Source organism: Cervus elaphus, chromosome 1 (genome assembly GCF_910594005.1).
Source record: "Cervus elaphus chromosome 1, mCerEla1.1, whole genome shotgun sequence".
Lineage (NCBI taxonomy): Eukaryota > Metazoa > Chordata > Mammalia > Artiodactyla > Cervidae > Cervus > Cervus elaphus.
Window position 1 is genome coordinate 95,907,530 of NC_057815.1, and position 22,545 is coordinate 95,930,074.

The 22,545-nt window shown below is 56.8% G+C and overlaps 1 protein-coding gene across 5 annotated transcripts; it reads right to left on the minus strand.

Annotated features, from left to right (window-relative positions):
- Positions 1-4,772: 4,772 nt before the first annotated feature.
- SLC43A3 (solute carrier family 43 member 3) lies at positions 4,773-22,249 on the minus strand. 5 transcript variants are annotated; one of them, XM_043913811.1, is made up of 13 exons: positions 22,125-22,249; positions 20,679-21,058; positions 20,198-20,327; positions 17,737-17,783; positions 15,117-15,193; positions 14,808-14,900; positions 13,975-14,114; positions 12,415-12,512; positions 11,215-11,382; positions 10,874-10,993; positions 7,092-7,278; positions 6,223-6,346; positions 4,773-5,776 (listed from the first exon to the last, which is right to left on the minus strand). In XM_043913811.1, the coding sequence occupies exons 2-13, from the start codon at positions 20,860-20,862 to the stop codon at positions 5,675-5,677; spliced, it is 1,470 nt and encodes a 489-aa protein (XP_043769746.1). In that variant the 5' UTR covers positions 20,863-21,058; positions 22,125-22,249; the 3' UTR covers positions 4,773-5,674. The 5 variants fall into 5 exon arrangements, with proteins under 5 accessions (XP_043769746.1, XP_043769739.1, XP_043769753.1 ...); XM_043913804.1 differs by having other exon boundaries at positions 22,058-22,196; XM_043913818.1 differs by lacking the exon at positions 22,125-22,249 and adding an exon at positions 21,685-21,865 and having other exon boundaries at positions 20,679-21,020.
- Positions 22,250-22,545: the final 296 nt, after the last annotated feature.

Below are 22,545 nucleotides of genomic sequence, written 5' to 3' on the forward strand. Positions count from 1 at the left end.
TTTTTTTTGTCTTGAAGCTTTCCCATTCTACACAATGCAAGAGGATAGAAACGAGCTTGGGCAAACGCTTGCAGGCTGGTTTCTGCCCTGAACCAACGCAGTGACGTTCCAGGCTCCCCCAGGCCTAGAGGTCCGCCCCCCAGGGAATCACAGAAGCTACCGATAGCACGCGGGTGCTTGCCTGCCAGAAGCCAGGCAGTTTGTGTCATGTTCCAACTGCCTTGAAGTCATTACTGCACTTCATCCTCCCAACCCCAAGATACAATTCTATTGTTATTCTCAGTTTACAGATGGAGAAACCGAGGCACCCCGAGCCAAGTCCAGAGCTCAGGTGAGAGAGAGCCAGAAGCTGGTCTTGGAGACTCCGGCTGCCTCCACATTTTATTCCCCGAAGTCCGCTCTAGTCTTTCCAACCAGCCCTGTGCCATTTATTATCTCCATCACAGGTGAGGAAACTGAGGCTCCGGGGATGAAGGGATGCTTTGAGGTCACACAGCTGGTCCATGTCTGGGACGCCCAGAGCCTTTCCCCCGCACCAACGACTTGAGTCTACCTTCAGGCTTGGGAGGTGACCCTGGACTCGGGAAAGGGAACGCAGATGGCCCTGAGCATGGTCCTGGCGAGTCAGCCCCGCGGTGGGCAGCAAGGGGCCAGGAGTGGTCAGACGTGGCCCATCTGGAACTCTTTACCACCAACAGAGGGCCGGAGTCTGGATGGGGGCCTGTGGGCTTGGCGCCGGAACATGAGCGTTCTTCCCGCAGAGGGTTCAAGGAGGGACTCGGGGCTGTGCCCGAGTCACACGCGATGCATTCGGGGATCATCTAGGCCGAGGGATCGGCGGAGAGAGGAGCTCCGGGCCATGCCTGCAGGGACCCCGGGTTTCGAATTGGCAGAGGATCAACCGCCCTGTGAAGCAGACAGCCAGCGCCTTCAGGCCGGAGAACAGTCAGCCCTAGATAAGTGAAAGCCACTCAGCCTGTCTGACTGTTTGCAACCCCGTGGATTATACAGTCCATGAGATTCTCCAGGCCAGAATACTGCAGTGAGGAGTCTTTCCCTTCTCCAGGGGATCTTCCCAACCCAGGGATCAAACCCGAGTCTCCCGCATTGCAGACGGATTCTTTACCAGCTAAGCAACCAGGGGAGCCCAAGGGAAGAGGATTAAGAGCCATGATGGGGTTCCCCCAGAAACTTCCACGGGGGCTCCTCCGGCTGCTATTGTTCACAGCCGTGACCTGCTGCCCTCCGCCCCTCTCCCGAGTCTCCGCCATCTGGGACGCCCGCCCAGGCAGCGCCGGGGAAAGGAGAGACAGAGGCACATCGTCCCAGACGCAGGGCGGAGCGGGGAGGTCACTGTGCCACGGCCATCAGACGGGGGTGTAGGTGACCGTTTACAGTCAGGATTGTGACAGCGGCGTGGTGCCGTGAAGGAGGGCTTGGGAGACGGTTTCCGTCATCACACACGCAGCGGCACCACGGGGAGCACCCAGGCCCCGTGCTCACCGCGGGCACTTCTGGTGCTGAAATGAACAGCGATAGCTCCTCATCACGCGGCTCTTCCTTCTCTGACCTGCTTCACAGCAGCCGTGCCTTTCTTACGTGAGAAGGAACGCCAAGAGCGGAAAGGAAAGGCCGAGGCGCGTGAGGCGTGAGCCGCTTCGGTCTGCACATCTTGCGCAGAGCTTCCAGCAGCGCTGGGTGGGCTCAGGGCAGCTGGAGGTTCTCAACCTCTGCGGTCCACAGGAGCCACCACGAAGAGTGTCCGGGGAAGAATATACCACGTTCAGTGGAAAGCACGTGGAGGTAACTAGCTGTGACGACTGTGTTCTTTGGGTCTGGATTTCCAGCACCTTTCTTGATAGTGAGACACCAACTGCTTAACAAATAATCCATGAGACAGATAGGAAGAGGAGCATATGGAGAGGTGCAACCTCTAAAAAAAAAAGGATCAAACTCGTCCTGGATAATGTTTGCAAATAAACTAACAGCATTAAAAAAAAGGAAGAATGTAAAGAAAAGGTCACACCTAAAAGGAATGTGACCTTAGGAGGCAGACAGATGTGGGTTGTTTTATTTATTTATTTTTTTAGTATCTGTTTTATCTACTTGGCTGCACCAGGTCTCAGTAGCGGCATGCGGGGTCTTCGTTGCAGCATGTGGGACCCCCGTTCCCTGGTCAGGGGTTGAAGCCCGGCCCCCTGCACTGGGAGCACAGTCTCAGCCACTGGAGCACCCAGAGAGTCCCGGGACGTCGGCCGCAGCAGCAGCTCCACCAGGCACTAGTTGGATGGTCCTGGTGAAGCTTGCCGTCAGAGCCTCACAGTCCTCATCCGCAAGTTGGTGGTGAAAGCAGATGGTCACACGCAGTCCCTGACTCACACTGTCCCCGTCCTGGGGGCAGCAGGCGCCCTCGTCTTCCTCCGGGTGGACTGTCCCCCCCAGAGAGGACCCCGCCTGGCACCACCCGCAGCGGCCCCTGAATGCTGAGGCTGGCAGCAGAGAGCAGGGCGGCACTGCCCAGCTGCGGCTGAGCGGAACCAGCCCTCGTGAACCCCCCGGCGAGCCCGCTTCCTTGTTGGAAAGGGCGGTTGATCGCATCTGACGGGGAACTCACAGAAGGGTGTCCAGGATGATAAAAACGCTCTATACTTGACAATGGTGACGGTGGTACAACTCTGAATACACCAGAAACCAACGCGCTGTGCACTTTAAATGGGTGGATTGTACAGTGTATGCATTCTATCCCAATAAAGCTGTTGCTAAAAAAATTAAGGAGCCTGGATCTCTCAGGAAGTGCAGAGAACACCTATATCCAGAGTCAGGGGTGATTTCTGGGGAAAGATGAGTCAGTGAGAAGCAGCTCACGCGCCCAGCCCTAACAGTTCTCATTTCCCTTCTGTGAAAGCCTCTCAGTCGTGTCCGGCTCTTTGCGACCCCATGGACTGTAGAGTCCATGGAATTCTCCAGGCCAGAATACTGACGTGGGTAGCCTTTCCCTTCTCCAGGGGGTCTTCCCAACCCAGGGATCAAACCCGGGTCCCTGCATTGCAGGAGGATTCTTTACCAGCTGAGCCCCCAGGGAAGCCTCTAAGGATGTGCCTGTTCTGGACGTTTCATGTCTGAATGAAAGTCACACTACATTCGTGGTCTCTCTTCCCTCACTTTGCATGTTTTCAAGGTTCACGCATGTGGTGGCAGGTATCAATACCTCACTCCTTCGTATCACCAAGCAATAGTCCACCGTGTGGTCATTCCATTTCATCAATTCGTTCACCAGTTGCTGGACACGAGGCAACCTTGTTAAAATTTAATACATTAACTGTAATGCCAGCTTTGATCTGTTAGGTACACACCGGGTCTAGGCACCTGACCTAACTTCTAACCCGGTCCAGAAAGGCAGGTTTATTTCCCCAAACACTGATAAAATAACTGAGAGGTGGAGAAGCGGTCCGTCCAAGGTCACACTGGTGACCGAGCCGGAATGCCAAGAGGGCTGGCTTGGCTCCCAGTCCACTGTGGCCCAGCCCACCACACCCCACGTGCCCGGCTCTGTGCCTCGTTAAAGCTGAAGCCAGAACAAGACTCCACTCAGTGATCTGTCTTCCAACAGGCAGTAACTGGCACCGCATACCTGGCAAGCAGGCACTAGTCCCTGAGCCGGGGGTGAGACCCAGAGGCTGCCTCCTGGGCCTTTCTGTCCAAATGGGAAAAGCGGTCCCGAGAGGAGGCGGGGGCCAGTCTCCAAGAAGGGTATGACCAAGTCCCGAGAACTCAGGGCTGCTGAAAGCCACGGGAAGGTTTTCAGAGGAGATGGTGTTTCAAGCCGGACCCTAGCGGACCCGGCAGAGTTCCCTGGCAGAGACGGGCTGAGCGGGAGGAACAGGTGGCCTACAGATGCTAGAGCGCACACCTGGGCCCACGGGGATGAGCCGTGCCCCGGGGGCGGGAGGTGAGGAGCAGAGGCGGGAGCTGGAATCACGTTGCTGACCGTCTGCACTGCCAGGCTGGAATCTAGGCTTTGCCCCACGGGCCACAGGGAGCCACTGGAAGCTTTTGAGCAAGACAACTGGATGAAAGCATCTATCAGAAATCATGTCGTTTGCAGACCCAGGCCCGGGCCCAGAAAATTAGCCCTCGGCAGCTGAGAAAAGAGCTGGCTTTAGACCCTCGGGCACCTCTCTTGACTCCCCAGTGCCTAGAACAGACCCCGGAATGACCGAGGGCAGGAGTCGGTCCTCAGTCCTCTCCCGACTAAGAGGAGTAAAAACCCGGGTGTGTTCCAGATCTCCTCCCATCTCGCCCAGCCCGTCCCTCACCTCCTCTCCGGCCTGAGTAAAACGAGTGCTCCAGGGTGCCCCGTGCATGCCAGGCAGTGGAAACCACCTTCCATTCTTGCAGGCGCCCTCCGGGGTGGAGAGGACTCGCCGCACTCAGCGGTTACGGACCTCGTGGCTCAGAGGCTCAGGGGCTGCCCGGCTGCCCCGAGGGGAACTGGGACTTGGGTCAGACCTTCTGGTTCCAGCTGGGGGGGTTGGGGGGCGCACATGGTGCAGCGGGGGCGGGGGGTAGGGTGGAGAGCAAGAGGAGGCAAGCAGGGGATTCCTGGGGGCTCCCCAGCCCAGGCCCCGGGACCAGGTGGCCGGACCCCAGTCTGAGGGCTCCTGCCCCACGCCTGGGGCTGCGGTCAGACGCCCCCAGGCCAGGTCTGGGGTGGGAACACGCAGGCACGCACGCACACACATCACCACAGCCCCAAAGCCTGCGAGCAGCAGTTGTCTTAGACAGAAAGGCTTTATTTCTTTTAATGAAATGATTTAGGACATAACTCAATACGTTATAAAAAGCATTCCCCAGAGGACATTTTTATATCCTATGCGAAGTAAATAATCATCTCCCTTCTTGAAGAGGAAAACCTCCCCGAAAGGCTTCCTCAGAGATCCCTGGGTCCAGCAGGCTCTGAGGGTGGCTGTGCTGACACTATTCTGAAAACCTTCTACTGGGTTGGCCCAAAAGTTCGTTCGGGTTATCTCCCCCCCCACCCCACCTCCCGCCCCCCGTAACATCTTATGAAAAGCTCAAATGAACTTTTTGGCCAATCCAATGTAACACGAATGTCAGAAGGAAGGCCGATGCCAAACCCCCTCTCCTTTCACAGAGGGGAAAACCGGCGCTGGCCTGCTCAAGGCTGCTGGGCATCAGCGGCAGACGTGGGACCCCCGCCCAGGGACCGCCGCCCCAACCCACCTGCCTCTCTCCCCCCGGGCTCATCCTCTGGGCCGCTGGGGGCAAGCTGGGTGCCACTGCTGAACGCTGGGTGGCGGGACAGCCTCAGCCTTCTCCGGGAAGCGTATCCGGCGTGCAGGGCCCAGGCCGGCTCGGGCTTCAGGGGCAGAGAGACCCGCAGAAGCAGGAGACACAGCTCACCACCCCATCACCCGCCTCAGGCCAGGCGTCCGCCAGGGCCAGTTGTTCCCGCCTCTGACACTGAGAGCCTTTCTGTGCCTTTGCTCCTGTGTTGCGGATGAGAAGTCTTGGCAGGCAGAGTGAGTATGGCTTAAGGAAAGAATAACGGCTACTTAATACAAGCAGCCTGGGTGGGCCAAGTCTTTCGGGGGGCCCTCCGAGGGGGAGGAAGATGATGCATCCTCGGGGCTGCAAAGGGGGGCCTTCTGACCTAGGCGACCTCAGGGGATTTTCCCTTCCGCTGGCACTGCCGGTCCACCAGGAAGGGATGCACGAACGTCAGCAGAGTCAGCAGCACCAGGATCAAGTTCACCTGGAGGGTGAGGGGGCAGTGAGGCCAAGTCCACCGCGTGCCGGGGCCAGAATCCCACCCGGTTTCTCCTCTGCGTCCCACTCAGACCTGATGGCGCCCTCTGTGATGGACTCCGGGTGACTTTTCATTCCGCCCCCCTAGGGCAGGGCAAGGAGGTACGCTGTGCCCATTTCACAGGTGGAGAAACTGAGGCCTGAAGAGTCCCTGATGACCTGGGAGGCCATCTACATTAACCCTTTGGCTTCGGGGCTCCCCGGCACACGACTGGGTTCTCCCACGGACTCCCGTTGGAAAAGCAAGGCCCAGGATGTAGCCATGTGCAGAAACGTTCCCGTGGGAACCACACCCAGGCCACCCCGGCCAAGCAAGGGACAACCCCTGCTGGAGACCAACAGAGTCGCCCCGATCTGAGTCTAAGGCCAGGGTCCCCGCCCCCCAGTACTCACGTATAATGGGTCACCCTGGAGAGGGCCTTTGATGAGGGTGAACAGGGGGAACTGCAGCAAAGACACAACAGCCGACAAGGCCATCACAAGTCCAAACAGCTTCCCGAAGTGCTCCGAGGGGAACCTGGGGGGGCAGAGGAGGTTCTGGCGGGCTCTGGGGACCCTTGCTCCATGGAGGGGCCGGGCTCTGGTGGGTCTTGGTCAGCCCCCTGCTCCCGTCCCCCTAGGCTACTCCAGCCATCACTGACCCACACCCACAGGGCCCCCCTTCACCTCTGCTCAGGCTTTCAAGCCACGGACCACAGAGATGGACCCGCGCTCAACCCAGGGAAAACAGCAGGGCCCGAGGAGGTCTCAGGAAAGACACAGATAGATCCACCATATGCTAAATGATGCATGCACCAGCAGAAGAAGCAAGAATAATGACCTCCCTGGTGGTCTAGTGGGTTAAGACGCTGTACTTGCAATGTAAGGGGTGTGGGTTTGATCCCCGGTCAGGGAACTAAGATCTCACAAGCAGTGCGGCAGGGCCAAGAAAATATCCCCCCCCCCAAAAAAAAGAAAAAGAAGAAAAAAGGAGAATAGAGTGCCACAAGAAAAGAAAAAGCGTTCTTTCTGTTCTTCCCTGGGAGAGCTACAACAGAAGTGGGCTTTGGAGGGAGAGTAGGAGTTCGTCAGGCAGATGACAGAGGCAGAGGGGAGCAGACACAAAGGGCGTTCATGGGTGTGAAGGCTCTGCCCGCCCACAGTCTCCAGTGCACGCCCCCTCCCCACCACGTCTGGGGCTCCTCCCTGCCTGCTCTGCCCCCAGCACACCTCCCCCTGCCCCGGGGCATCCCCATTGGGGAGCACACACCAAGCCCACTTACGCCAGCGTGAGGAAGGCCGCATTGCAGCCGTAGAGAAAGGAGCGGCTGACCACCTGCAGGACGAAGGTGGCGTATTGCAGCGGGAGCACGGGCATGGACGCGCAGACGGCGAAGCCCAGGCACAGCAGGGACGTCAGGGCCAGCGAGGGCACCGCCGCGCGCAGGGCGGCGGCCTTGGCCGGGGCCCCTGGACCGAAAGGGGGACAGGAGGCTGACGGGACGCCCACGGCGGGGGGGCCACGCAGACCCCTTCTCTCCACACGCCCCATCTCCAACCCACCAGCACAGGCGGATAACTCACTTCCTAAACATTCGGAGGAGGCTCTTGAGAGTCCCCTGGACTGCAAGGAGATCCAACCAGTCCATGCTAAAGGAGATCAGTCCTGGGTGTTCGTTGGGAGGACTGATGTTGAAGCTGAAGCTACAATACTCTCGCCACCTGATTCGAAGAACTGACTCATTGGAAAAGACCCTGATGCTGGGAGGGATTGAAGGCAAGAGGAGAAGGGGACGACAGAGGATGGGATGGTTGGATGGCATCACCGACTCGATGCACATGGGTTTGGGTGGACTCTGGGAGCTGGTGATGGACAGGGAGGCCTGGTGGGCTGCAGCCCACGGGGTCTCAGAGAGTCAGACACGACGGAGCCGCTAGACAACAGCAGCAGCGGAAGGACGGCCCCAGGACGGGAGCCTGCAGGGTGCTGCCTTTCATCTGAGAAGGAGAAACTGTTTACGCAAACAGAGTCTGTCTTCAAGGGGGAAAAAAAAATCAAAGCAATTACAGATGAGGACAGGAAGGGAGGCCAGGGGACCGAGGAGGGGACTAAACGTGGTGGCTGGATCTCGTTTCCTAGTCGTGGCTTTGGAATAATGTCAACGCTTGATACAAAAATGTTCTTAAAAATTAAATCAGAGTAATAGGAAGAACACAAGCAAAGCCATTCCCCCCCGCCCCCCAAAAAATCCAACGAGATGAAACCAATGAACCCAACTTTTTATATCAAGTTGCTGACTCTTAAAATACCATAATTTTGACTGAGAGCTCCTAGGGGACATATCTGCAGAATGAGAATGGGGGAAAGGAAGGCACGCCAGCATTCAGCACTGATCCTGCTAAACCAGTAATTAATTATCCATAAATTATATTTAAAAAAAACTATATATAGAATATATATGTGTGTGTGTATATATATAGTATACAGTATATGTATATATAGTATATATGTATAGTATTTTAGGAACCATGATCTTCAGAAGAGAAGAGGTACAAATGCAAAAATCAAGTAAAATTTGAACTAAAATATCAGTATTAGGTATTCACGATTTATTTTTTTTCCTCCAAAAGATTATGTATATCTTACCTCTGAGGCCTAAACCCAATGAGAGCCCAGGAGAATCAGAAACCCCAGCATCCAGATTGCCGTCTTTAAACCCTGTTTCTTATTCAAAGGGACCCAGGACTATTTGAAGGGATGGCTGGTTTCAGGTCTGGGTCAGGAAACACACCCAGTCAAAGGGACCCGAGCACTCTCTAAAACCAACGGGACTTTCTGTAAAGGACACAGATGCTGGACTGGTCACACTCCCAGGGGTCAAGGATGAGGGAGTCTGAACCTCAAGAAGGATCATCAGAGACGGACTGAAACACATCAGACATGCTTAAAATAAGATTTCAGAAGAGAAACTATGAGTGGTTACCCCTGGAAGTTGCTTAGATACCAACTCACTTTTCTGAAACTAGTAAAGAAGAGGAAAACATGTGCGCTGCACACTCATGCCTGACTCTTTGCGACCCCGTGGACTGTGGCCCGCCAGGCTCCTCTGTCCTTGGGATTCTCCAGGCAAGAACACTGGCCTGGGTTGCCATTCCCTTTCTCCAGGGGATCCTCCTGACCCAGGGATGGAACCTGGGTCTCCATTATTCAGGCGGATTCTTCACCATTTGAGCCACCAGGGAGACTCAAACAGAGGAAAACATACGCATTTATTTCAGGGTAAACAAAATAGTTAATAAAGTTCGTCTTTCCAGAGAAAGTTTCAGCTATGAAAAGCAGAAGGAAAGAGTAATAGAAATTCTCTATTTTGCAACCCTAATACAATAATGGGTCTAGGCATCGAGCATCAGTAGCTGCAAGGCGTGCAGCTGATGACAAACTTTTACAACGGGCGGATCAGACTGACAACGTCTGAGTGCACAGATCAATCCTAACATCATAAGAAGGCGGCAACCGGTACCCAGGGTCTGCGGACGAGAGCTCGGAGGAAGCCCACGGCTCCGCCTCTTGTTATTCTTGCCAAAACATACTAAACTGAGTCCCCAGTCTGCCTGTTTACAGACAGAGCCCAATCAAAGGAACGCTTTAAAATGACATGCAGAGGGTGCCAAATGCAAAATGTGGGAAGCCTGACAGGACAAATAACCCGGTTCCTTCAATAAACGAACAAAGGGGGAAAAGTGGGTGGGGGACACAGAGACTTACTACACTGTGTGGCCCCGGGATGGATCCGAATTTGGACAAATCGGTGACAAAAAGACACAGATGAGACCATTAGCGAATAACAGGACTTCATGAACAGATGACACTGAGAAATTATCGGAGGCTGTCTCAGGTGTCAGCATGATATTCCTCCCAGCGATGCTTCACTTAAACAAAAGAGGCCTTACTTGTTGGCACTACAAACTGTAGTGTTTACAGATGAAATGACCTGATGTCTGAGGTTAGCTTTAGAAGCAGCTCAGAGAAGCGGGGCGGGGGGAGATGAAACTCTAGGCGTGCCGGCAGCTCCCTGGGGTCCAGCGGTTAGGACTCAGCCCGCTCACTGCCGTGGCCAGGGTCCAACCCCCTGGCTGGGGAACCTAGACCCCACAGGCCGCATGGCGTTCTCATCCCAGGATCAGGCCCCAGCTCCCTGGCAGGACGCCGCCTGCCCCTTCTCCCCTCTCTCTGACCCCCGCGCCCGCACACCCCTATTCCAGAACCACCTTCTGGGGCTCCTCGGCTTCCTCAAGGTCTCACTCTCTTTCACCACCATGAACAATGACCCGCTGCATTCCTGGGCCACTCCCCCAGGCCCTCACCTTCATCTTGCCACCTCTCACTCCTCCGCTAGGAGCTCAGAGGCGGCTTCCGCCAGGAACACTCGGCGTCGCTGCCCTGCTGTGTGTTGCCACAGCCCCCTGCAGGTTTATTTCAGGGACCGCAAACCTTGATTACTGGCATTTCTCTACTCTCTAGACTAGAACAGCGCGAGAACAAGGGCGTGACTGTCAGGCCTGTGACCGAACTGGAACTGTTCTTGGCACATAAATGGCACTCAGTGACTAGTGGGTGGATGGATAGATGGATGATGGATGGATGGTGGATGGATGGACGGATGCGTGATGAATGGATAAAAGGACAGATGATGAATGGAAGGATGAATGAATGAGTGATGGATGGATGGGTGGATAAAAGGACAGATGATGGATGATGGATGAATGATGGAAGGATAAGTGATGGATGAATGAGTGATGGATGGATGATTGATGGATGGATAGGTGATGGGTGGATAAAAGGACAGATAGTGGATGATGGAAGAATGATGGAAGGATGAGTGATGGATGGATGGGTGATGGATGGATAAAAGGACAGATGATGCATGGATGGATGAACGAGCCATGGATGGATGAATAGACAGATACAAGTAGAAAAGGATTTAAGAAAAAAGACGATGGGCGTGGAGGTAAACAAAAACCTCCCCCAGGCTGGCTCCCTGGCCCTCTGGAGAGTGAGGCTCACCTGTTTTCTTTGCCTCCTCCTGGTACTTGTGTTTGAGCCGGTCCATGAGCAGGCCGTTCCAGGGCGCACACAGCACTCCAAAGAACTGAGTCACGGCAAAGGCGTTTGTGTAGGTGCTGACTGCAGAGGGCAGAGAGGGGTTGGGCGGTGAGAGCTCTTCAGGACTGCCTTCCAGAGGAGGCCACCCACTGCCCCTGCCCTGCCTGACCCTCCAGCCCACACCCCAGGCTCAGACCTCCCTCAGAGCACAGAGCCCTGCTGAGCTCAGCGCCCCACCACGCGAGGTGCCAAGTCCCCAGAGGCGATGTGCAGAGGAGCTGCCTCCCGGCCCCACAGCCTACCTAGCGCACTATCCTTGCTGGCCAAGTTGTTCAGCAGGGAGTTGAGGGTGCCGATGAAGAGGTAATGCCACAGCTGTATCACGGACAGCCACACCACGTGCCAGGTAAAGCGCTGAGAGAAGACATAGCTCCAGAAGGAGCCGGGTGCCTGCTGCTCTCCAGGGGTCTCTGAAGGCAGGGGAAGGAGATTCGGGCAAGAGTTACCATTAAATTGGGGGGGAACAGGGTGCAGAAGTCTCAGCGGGAGAGCCCGAGCACTGAGCTCACTCGCTCTTGCCTCCCCGGGCTCTTCGAGGGCAACACCCCCACCTCCACGCAACATCCCAGCCCCACTGCCGGGCACGGCTCTCCCACACTCTGCCATCTGACCCTTCACAGCTGGGACGCTTCTCGCACCACCAACCTTCCCGATCGATCGTTCTTGGCAGGATGAGGAAGACGGGCAAGGACAGGAGAAAGTCGGAGGAGAGTGCGGGATGGCGGGGGACAGCGAGGATTTCTGCGGCTGCGAACCACCCCCCTCCTCTTTCAGGACCAGCATCTGAGTCTCCCACAGAAACCTTCCCCGCCCTGCTCTTCACGGTCCGGGTGAGCTCTGAGCCTCACCCCAGGCTGCCCAATGGGATTGGTCTCCTCGAGGGGCAGACGGGCGAGGATTTGACCCTGGGGTCCCCAGGGGCATCTGCTTCGGCTGCTCCTGGATGCAGCCTGACAAGCTCACTCTTTCCTTCATTGGGTGAACTTCCCAGGGTCTTATTCTTGTTTCTACCTTAGACAGCAGTGCTCTGTGACATTTATAACCAAGGCCCGAAACAGACAGAGGAGGGAGAGGCGAGGCGAACTGGAGATGGGTCAGTGAGAGAGGGCTGACCCGTGGGACGCGTGGATACTGGACAGATAAGGCACACCAAGGAGTGGGCGGGGAGGGGAAGGCGAGCGATGGAAGACAACTCTGGGGAGCAGGGGTGCGGTGCGATGGGAAAGGAACCGGGGACGGAAAGGAGGGATGAAACGGGAATGTTTGCCCCCCTCTGGACCCCCTGGAGGCTGAGGGGGTCGGGAAGATCCTACAGGTCTTTTTGCCACCTGACCTTCTCTGGCCCTGAGTCCCTGGCAAAGCTCTGGAGGTGAAGAGCCACGCTGGCCGCAGGGGAAGGCCAGGTTCTGGGTGGGGGGAATGGGTTAACCAGCTGGCTTCACCTTTCTTCGGGGAAATGAACTCCTTTGACTGCAGCTCCAGCTTTTTGGACTCAGCTGCCTTCTTGTCTTCCTCTTGGGGGCTGTCCCCGGAGCAGAGACTGTGGAAACAGAAGCTCTATCAGCCCAAGCCAAGGACTGGGAGCTGAGCCTGACGTGCCTGCGGGCTGCGGGCTGCGGGGAATGGAAACGGTCCCTCTCACTGCACACCGGGATCACCTTTTCACAGCCCCGGCGCCCGCGTCCAGGCCCAGAGCAGCTGAGTCAGAAGGTCGGGGCGTGGAAGGCAGGCTCCCGCTATCTTTTTTAGAAACATCTCCAGGTAATCCCAGCAATTCTAATCTGCAGCCACACACGGGAGTGAGGAAAGGGCGGGAAGGGTGGAACAGGCGCGGGTTCGAATCCCAGCCCTGCCTCTTCCTGGCTGCGGCAACACAGCTCAGACCTAACTCTTCCGAGCCTCACTGTTCTCGTCTGGAGGATGGAGACGCGGATGTGCATCCGAGGACTACCGGGAGACGAGGCCAGAGAGCACGCCCGGCCGCCAGGGAGGGAGGAGCTGCCAGCAAACGTCCCCGCCGCCGCTGCCCGCACCGCACGGACGCAGAGATGGTCCCGTTTCTTCACCTGCTCTCTTCTCTACTCCTTGCAAAGGAACTTGGCGGCTCTGTTTTCCCAACCCCTGAATCTGGGCTGGCCTCGTGAGCGGCTTCAACCAAGACAACCCATCACAAGGCGTCCCTGGGGGCTCAGCGGTGGAGAATCCGCCTGCCAATGCAGGAGCCACGGGTTCGACCCCTGATCCGGGAGGATCCCGCATGCCGCGGAGCAACTAAGCCCGGGCGCCAGGGCGATCAGCCTGTGCGCTGCAGAGCCTGGGGCTCTGAGCTCTGGGGCGGCAGTTACTGAAGCCTGCGCGCCCGAGACCCTGTGCTCCCCAACAACAGAAGCCCCAGCAGCGAGAAGCCCGCTCGCCACAACCTGAGAAGAGCCCGTGCAGCAAAGACCCAGCACAGCCAGAAACAAACAATAATGCATAAAATTATTAAAAAAATAAATATATAGTGTGCCAATTCCAGCCTTAAACCAGAAGAAACCTTGGGTGTTTCTGCACGCTCTCTTGGAACCCTGAAACCGTTAAGTGAAGAAGCACAAGCTAGCCTGCTGGAGGATGTGAGCCACGTGACCCAGATATCCTCGCCATCCCAGACAAGCAGACAAATCCCATGTGAGTAAGGCCATCCTAGGCCAGCCGGCCCCCCGCTAGCCCTCCAGACTATCACAGGCATGAGAAGTCCTGTCAAGAGCATTCAAGTAGCTCTCTGATCAGTAGAACTAGCCAGCTACCCCTAGACTTGGGGAGATAATAAACACCTAACATTCTTAAGTTTTGGGATCGGTCGTTATGCAGCAGTAGCTAACCGATACATCCGTGACCTAGTCCTCTTCTCCAGAGACTGGTTTCCTCTGCCCTACTGTAACCATGTCCATCCCAAACCCTCTTCCCACGCCAGGTCAGAGGAGGGGCTCTGGCCACACCGCCCCCAGCTCACAAGTCCTTACCCGTAGCGGTAGTCGGCGGGCAGCGGGTAGGGGATGTGCCCCCGGGGCATCAGGAGGAGAGTGCGCCCGACGTGCCAGACACTGCAGACAGAGATGAAGATGAAGGAGGCCTTGATGGTGATGCCCTGTTCATAAAGGAGCTGCAGAGAAGGGGGGACAGGTCAGCGCAACAGTCACGTTCACACCAGCATCACTCACGACGTGCGAAAGCTGGGCATAAACCAACGTCCCTTCCTGGGTGCATGGACAGGAAGCTGTGGCGCCCACGCACAGCAGAACAGTAGTCAGTCTTGAGAGGAAGGAAATTCTGACACCGGCTAAAACAAACTTTGAGCTTTGAGGACATGATGCTAAATGAAATAACACAGTCACAGAAAGAAAAAAAAAAAAATAGTATGTGATTCTACTTAGGAGGTACCTGCAGTAGCCAAGATCACAGAAGCAGAAATTGTAACGGTGGTTGTCAGGGTCTAGGGGGAGGCAGATGGTGGGTGGGGAGTTACTGCCTAACGAGCAGTCTCAGTTTCACAGGGTTAAGAAGAGTCCCAGAGATGGGTGCTGGTGATGGTTGTACAACAACATGAATGAACTCAATGCTACTGAACTGCACACTTAGACACGGTGAAGGTGGCGAAGTTTATGTTGTCATAACCTGCGCATTTTATCATACAAAAAGTCCAGGTAAGAATCCAGGGCTGAAACTTATTTCTAAAAACGAGTCTCGGTCCAGGCTCTCTCCTTCTACGCTGGAAGCTGATTATGGATGCCTGGCGCCCACCCCAAGGCCCGGCCAGCAGCAGGGGCGATAAACACGGGCTACTGCCACCCTCTACCTTGATGATGAGGAAGACCGCCGAGGAGGAGTCAAACGCTCCATTGTACATGGTGATGATGGTCGAGCGGTGTTTGCCAAACAGGTTCCCGATCTGGAGAACACAGGACCAGCCCGAGTCACTTACTCACCCGTGAAACACATCCCGTATACCCAGCAAGCGTCAGGCCCTCGTACGCAGACGCTCCTCCGCCCCAGGAGCTGCCACTCCAGCTGGGGCCCCCCCATCAGAGGCCGCCAAAGCAGTGGGGGGCTTGTGCCTCCGCCCGCCCGCCCCAAGGTCCCGCCCGTGCCCTCGGCCGCCTGGCACCTGCAGGTTGGTGATCAGGAACAGGATGCCCCCCACGGCGAGCATGGGCATGGCCAGGAAGAGCAGCACAGCTGAGTCTGCAAGGATCCGAGACGGAGGGGGGGTGACGCCACCCAGCGACCCGAACACGGAGCCCCGCACTCTGGGGCTCCCCCCGCTCCCTACAAGTCTGTGCTCAGGGCCCCGATTCCCCAGCACCCTCCAAGGGTCTCAGGGGACCGTCAAGCCTCCCTCACATGCTCCTGCAAAGGGACCCTCCTCCCCATCAAAGGTGACCCTTGGTCGATGGCAGGCTGGATGTCTACAGAGAGAGGCAGGACTCGACCCGCTGCCCGCTTCCTTCACTAAATCACGCAATCCCTTTCATCTTGACACAGCAGGGCCGGGGAGCCTGGGCTGGGCCCACACACCCACTCACTGCACTGAGCTGGATTCTGAATCGTGACTGTCATCTCATCTGATAAATGGGAACACCAGTCCCTGCTAGTCTGCCTCCCTGAGGCACCGTGAGATCTGAGTGAGAGAATGCCCGTGAACTGCGTTCCCTCTGTTCATCAGACTTGGAGCATTTCCTTTGTGGTAGGTGTTGTGCCTGGCGTTAGAAGTGCAGGGCGAAGAAAAAGAATTTCTTGCCCTTGAAAAGACCAACATGCGAAAAAAAAAAAAAATCATTCCAATCGCTCTGCCAAATGTTGGACAAGAAGACCAGACTAAGAACAACTAAGCACCAAGGACTGGAGTTGGTGCTCAGTTGCAGACGACTCTTTGCAGCCCCACGGACTGTAGCCCGCCAGGCTCCTCTGTCCATGGGATTCTCCAGGCAAGAATACTGGAGTGGGTTGGCATTTTCTTCTCCAGGGGATCTTCCCGACCCAGGGATCAAACCCAGATCTCCTGCATTGCAGGGAGATGCTTACAGTCTGAGCTACTAGGGAAGCCCTAACTATAAAAATAAGTACAATGAAAACAGTGTTAATAAATTGTAACTGAATGCAGTTGCACTTAGAATGTTCAAAGCCTGATTTCTGCTCTTGCCAGTGTTAAAATTACCCCAACCCTATGCGATTTCCCGAGTGAAATCAGAGGCCTGAATGAGAAATAAAAGAGTAACATTCCCACCAGGTGATTCAACCTTAACAAAGCATATGTGTGCTTCCTAATAATATTCTCCAAAGTAACTACTATTCTAGTAACTACTGCTCCCTACCTCGAGACACACTGTGAACTTGCTCATTTCAAAGCGTTCACACTCCTTACCATTCAATTTCTGTCTCTAGAAAAGGTGCCTCCCCAAATGCCCTGAAGGTTGGCTGAGATTCCTTTCAAAAATAGCATCACTGTGGTCTCCACACTTTTTCCAAAACCAAAAAGCCCCATTTTCTGGGGGAAGGGCAAATTGTGGCTCCAGTGATTCACAGATGGGAGTCGAACATAGCCAGCCATTACGTCCACACTCGGCCACTTGAAAGTCACGTTCAGGCTTTCAGGGACGAAGCTGAGCTGATGAGCAGAGTGGGTTTTAAATAACTGGCTTGAGGATCCAGGCTGCCTCCCGAGGTCTGCTCAGACAGAACCCTCCGTCGGCCGTGTTCACGGAACACCAGCGGAGACCACCTGCGTCGGGCCAGTGCCACTCACAGCAGATCCAGCTGCTCTTACCTCCTAAGCCCAAACCTGAGCCCCGCAACCTGACTCCGGGGAGAAGACCGGAAGGCAGCCGTCCGCCTCTATAATGAGACGCTGCGAGCAAAGAGCAAAGCCGGGGCCCCAGCTCCACTTCGCACTAACATGCGCTGTGGCCCTTGCTGAGTCTTTGCAAGGGGGTCTCTGACCTCGGCTTTCTCCTCTACACATTCCCCACTTTATTCCCCATGATGAAAGTGGGGAATAAACCAGACTAGGCATTGAACGGTGGCTCAGACGGCAAAGAATCTGCCTGCAATGTGGAAGACCTGGGTTTGACCCCTGTGTTGGGAAGATCCCCTGGAGGAAGGGAAAGGCTACCCACTCCAGTGTTCTTGCCTGGAGAATCCCCACGGACAGAGGAGCCTGGCCGGCTCAAGTCCGTGGGGTCGCAAAGAGTCAGAGACGAATGAGCAACTAAGCATAGCACAGCACCCAGACCAGTAAAATTTGAAGAGGAAACTTTTTTGGCTACCGTAGAGTTGTTGGTTTGCACCCTGCTAAGTCAGGATATTTTCAACGATAACCGTTTATGTTTTCATTTCTTTTCTTTCTGCTTATTTTGGCCATGCTGCACAGCTTGTGAAATCTTCGTCCTCTGACCAAGGATCACAAATCCAAGCAGAAGTGCACACTGGACTGCCAGGGAATTCCCTATTATTTCATTTTTAAAAAAGAGAGGACATTCTCAGACATAACAGAAGGATGCAATCTCTAGAATCAACTCTTTCTCTCTGAAGCAACTTCTCCCCTGCCCTTATTTTTCACATTTCTCACTAAGCTGTTTTGAGAGACCAGCAACAACTCCCTCAAGGGCCCTTTCCAGCTCAGAGCCTGTGTATCTGAGTCCTTGTGGGGTCAGTGTCCCCCCAGGCCCCTTCTGCCCCTGCCCCATCCAGCAGGTGCCTGAGGTCACGACCCTCCCGACAGCACTCACCTGCAGAGGTGAAGGCTATGGTGAGCGTGGCGCTGGTGTAGAGAAATCTGGAACACAGAAGGGGAGACGGAGAATGTTGTCACAAAGAGAGAAACCTGGGGGGCTCCCCTTGTGACCCGGTGACTTGGACTCAGACCTCCCAACGCAGGGGCCTGGGTTCAACTCCTGGCCAGGGAACGAGACCCCACATACTGCAACTAAGGCCCAACGCAGCCAAACAAACATTTCTTTAGAAGACAGAGAAGCCTGGAGGGTGGATCCAAGGTCCTCCAGCCTAGACGTCCCAACCAGCCAAGCCCTTAAAGACGTTTGTGCCTGGTCTACAAAACCTGGAGTTCAAACGCCTCTTGCTGTGTGACCTTGGGCAAGGCACCTCACTCTCTTAGAAGCTTTTTTCTATCAAGGAAATGACTGGACTGATCTAGACCCCAAGCTTAAAGTTCTAGGATGCTATAGATTTCACGACCAAGATCCCAAGGTTACTGGGGCCTCTTAGACGTGTTTGGGGATCTTGTTAGGCAGGGGGCAATAAAAACAGGGCTTACGTGTGAAGTTCTGATTTATGACAAGAACTACATATTTGGTCCTTGTTCCCAGGTCTTGACACAGGGCTTCTAATAATCTTATAAGCTTTTGCATAGAAGACACTATGAGCATCTTTTGTTCTCCTGTTCTGATGAGATAACTGTGGATGCGCTCTGGAAAAGCCACAATGAGATGCTTGGAATTTCCACCCCTGTGTCCACTTCTCTACAGAGACGGAAGAGGGCTGGAAATGGAGGAGTTTGCAGAGCTCCCAGGTTGGCAAACACCTCCACAGAACAGGAGGATGCTGCACCCCAAGCCCACAGGGACGCAGGAGTTCCTGGGCTCGGAACCACTGCCCACCTGGCCCTGTGTCTCTTCATGTGGCTGTTTACCTGTATCCTTTATCCTACCCTTTTAGGAACTGGTCAAGGTGTCTCCCTGCGTTCAGCAAGCCCTTTAGCAAAGAACTGAATCCAAGGAGGAGGTCAGGGGCATCTCAAGAGTTGCAGCTGACTCAGACAGATGTGGGGAACCTGGGGACCTACCATTGCAACTGGCCTCTTAGGGGGGTGGGGAGGGTCTGGTGGGACTGAGCCCTTAACCTGTGGGGTCTGCTGCAGAGCCTCCAGAGAGACTGTCAGGACTGAGTTAAGTTATAAGACCCCCGAGGGCTTCCCTGATGGCTCAGCAGATAAAGAATCCACCTGCAATGCAGGAGACAGAAGAGACACAGGTTCGATCCCTGGGTGGGGAAGATCCCCTGGAGGAGGGCACGGCAACCCACCCCAGTATCCTTGCCTGGGAAATCCCATGGACGGAGGAGCCTGGCGAGCTCCAGTCCATGGGGGTCACGGTGAGTCGGACACGACCGAGCACTTGGCACACACACCTAAGACACCCAGCTGATGCCAGAGAGTGGCTTGCCACTTCACTTCTGACACATCTGTTGACCAGCAGTATCTCAGAAGTGACATGTTCTGTGTAAAAGTGGAGGAGAAAACACAGGTGGGAAGACTGGGCTTTGCTTCACACACTCAAGGCTGGAGAAGAGGGAAAGGGCAACAGCAGGACAGGAAAGAGGAGACAGGAAACGAGCCCAGGAACAGCGGAGACAGTTGCCCAAGGGCCCAGAGAGCCAAGGACCCACCGCGCCTTCGGCTACGGCCTGGCCCAGCCGCCCTCCAGCCTCTCCGACAGCTGAACGGGGAGACGCCCGCGCTACGTCCTAATCACGTCCTGCAGGCCGCCGCTTATCACAGAAGCCTGCCAGCTCGGCAGCACCCCTGGGAGCCAGCGTGGCCTTCCTCCTCCTCCTCCTCGACTACTCGGCCTGGGCACCCCCGTCAGAGGGAACCTGGAGTCCCCGCCGCCGAAGACACCCCGGGGCGCCGTCCTGCCTAACTTCTGGGAAGTGACGGGGTGATGGGGGAGGCCAGGAAGTGGGTGGTGAGGAGCCACTTGGGTGTGATGAAGACACGGGGTCCCCTGCACCAAGGCAGAGAGACAGTTCCGTTTTTCTCTGTGGCCACGCCACTCGGCGTGCGGGATCTGGGGTTCCCCGCCCAGGGATCGAACCTGCGCCCCTGCAGTGGGAGCTCCTAGTCTTACGGGTGTCAGCGGCAGTTCTAGGCTTTGCTGATTTCACAAGCCCTGCCCCAGGCCAGCCCCTGCTACGGGAAGCAGGCCTGGCCGCCTGCCCATTTCAGTACGACCGATGGCCCAGTTTCACATGCAACAGAGGAAGGAGGAGAGGAAAGGGAAGCAGGGGCTCAGGGAACAGGGAAGGTCGAGACAGGGTGCCCACACCCGGGCATGTTCCTGGCAGCGCTGCTGGGAAAAAGGCGCCCAGCTGCCTGGCCCGGGGCTCCCGGCAAAGAACGCCGCTGCCCAAAGTCCTCTTGCCCGGCCCTGCCCCGGGGCCCCTGGGACCTACATGGCAATGAGGCGGGCCACAGTGGTCTGGAAACGGTCGAAGATGTAGCCCGTAGGGAAGGTCATGAAGTTGTTCATGAAAGAGGCCAGGGTGAAGATGAGTGAGAACTGCTCGTCCCGGGCCCTGCAGTCTGAAGGAGAGACGGGCACATCTCAGGAGTCCAGGGTGGACGGGCCAACCCCCCACCCGTCCCAGCCTTCCTGCCAGGCGGGCACCCGGCCTGGCCCCAGTCCAGGGCAGCCTCTTCCATCTCGGACAGCCTGCCGGGGGGGCAGGGAAGTTACCCCTCGGACGAACTGAGCCGTGACAGCCGCTAATCACGCCTTGGAAGCGGGCACCTCCCTCCCCAGGCACCTCGTAGGTCCAGGTTGAGGGTGGGGCAGGCTGACGCCCCCTTTTTCTCACCACAGAAAGCCTGGCGGGGGGTGGGGGGCAGAGCTGGAGTCTGAGTACGGACTCAGAGAAGGTCCTGCTTCCTTACCATCCAGTCCGGTGGCATTGCCCAGCGGCCCGGCATCCGGTTCACACAGCTCCTCAAAGTAATGCTGCTCTTTGAAGACGAACACCAGGGACGTCCAGCCAAAGAGGACGCCCGCGAAGCCGAGGCACTCCAGGAGGCCTGTCACCAGGGTGGCCACACGGAAGGGCAGGCTGCGGCCCTGCATGGCGCCAGGGGCAGCCGAAGCCGCGATCCCACCGCTGGCCTCCGGGCTGACCCCGCCTGGCTTCTGAGCCCTTGGAAAACTCCTAGGGTCCCGCTGGCTCTCTGCTTTCTGGCTGTTTCAGGCTTGAGCAACAGTCATCCACTGGGCTTCTCTGGCTCCTGTGAAGTCAGGCGGAGGCTGCTTGGTCCACAGGGCACTGTTGGGCAAGGCAGGGCGGACCAGAGGCCAACTATCAGAGACAGTTACAAAAGCTCCTCCATCACACAGCTGGCAACAGCTGGGGAGGCTGGAGCTGAGCCCCAGTTTCAGAGCCGCGGCCGCTGAGGAACAGTAGCAGTTCTGGGCCAGGCACAGAGGCTGGGGGCCCCGCACGAGTCCTCACTGAGCCTGCCGGTACCTTGGTTAAGTGGATGTCTTCCTAATTCCAGTTCACTGACATAAGCAGGGAATTTTGTCAGCGTCCCCAGGTCACGTGGGCTGATGCGTCACGCCGCCGGCAAGGAAATGGCAAAAACATCCCCCCAAGCCCCCTCTCTCCCAGATCCCCCGCGATCCAAGGCTGGGACCCCCAATACCTCCACCCCAAACCCCGCGCCCCTCTTCCCATCACCATCCGCCGGGAAAGCACCCGGGAGCCGCTCCCCACCCCCATCTCGCTGCCCGCGGCCTGCGGCCCCTGGCACGTGGTCAGCCGCCCGGCGGACTGGGGCGCCCGGGCGTTTGCGCAGCGCCGGAGCGCGCCGCCCCACCGGCCCCGCGCCCGCGGCTCCGGCCCCGCGTCCTAGCGACCCCGTGCCCCTGGGCCCTGGCCCCGCGCCCTACCGGCCTGCCGGCTCGCTGAGCTCCCCTGGCGGCCCGCCGCGCGCCCTTCCCGATTTGCTGTCGCACCGCCCCTCCCAGCCCGTCTCCCGCTCTGGTCGCGCGCGCGGAAACCCGGGGCGGGGCGGCGGGCAGAGCCGCCGCGGGCCCCGCGCTCTCCACAACTTGCTTCTGCCCGACCCTCGCAGTCTGGCGCCTCTTTGACCACGCCCGGGGGCCTTCCCTTCCTGCCCGCGTCTGACCCCTGCGGCGTTGTTTTCCTTTCGGATCCTCTTCCCCGCTCCCAGCTGCCATGACCGACACAGTTTTAATGCTGTTGCGCGCACGGGCAGCACCGCCGCCCCCCGCCCCACGGAGAAAAAAATCACAAACTCACAGCACACAAAGGGCTTGCCCGCAGGCAGACGGACGGGGACACACACAACTGCTTCCTTGAGCCCCACCTGGACCAAGTGGGCGGGCACGCGTCACAACTCTTCGCATTTGCCCACCAGCTCAATCCTTTCTCCTGAGTTTATGCCCCTCGCGCCGTCAGCAAACCCCAGGAGAGTCAGAGAACCAAAAACAAGAACTAGAAAATGCAGACCAAAAACAAAAGTGCCTGTGTGTCAGTTATTTCAGGAACTGTGGCCTCCCATTGCAGGGCGTGCCTGCCTGCTCAGCTCAGTCGCACAGTCTCGTCTGACTCTTTGCGACCCCGTGGACCGCGGCACGCCGGGCCTCCCTGTCCGTCACCAACTCCCGGACCTTGCTCAAACTCGTCCATCCATTCCGTGACGCCATCCAACCACCTCATCCTCGGTCATCCCCTTCTCCTCCTGCCTTCAATCTTTCCCAGCATCAGGGTCTTTTCCAAGGAGTCAG

Excerpts from the sequence above, each read along its gene's own strand:
- SLC43A3 (XM_043913811.1), bottom strand. The coding sequence starts at position 20,862 with ATGCAGGGCCGCAGCCTGCCCTTCCGTGTGGCCACCCTGGTGACAGGC. Across the intron at positions 10,994-11,214 it reads CAGCAAGGATAGTGCGCTAG|TCAGCACCTACACAAACGCC; the intron begins GTAGGCTGTGGG and ends TGCCCTCTGCAG. Across the intron at positions 5,777-6,222 it reads TCCAGGGTGACCCATTATAC|GTGAACTTGATCCTGGTGCT; the intron begins GTGAGTACTGGG and ends CTCACCCTCCAG.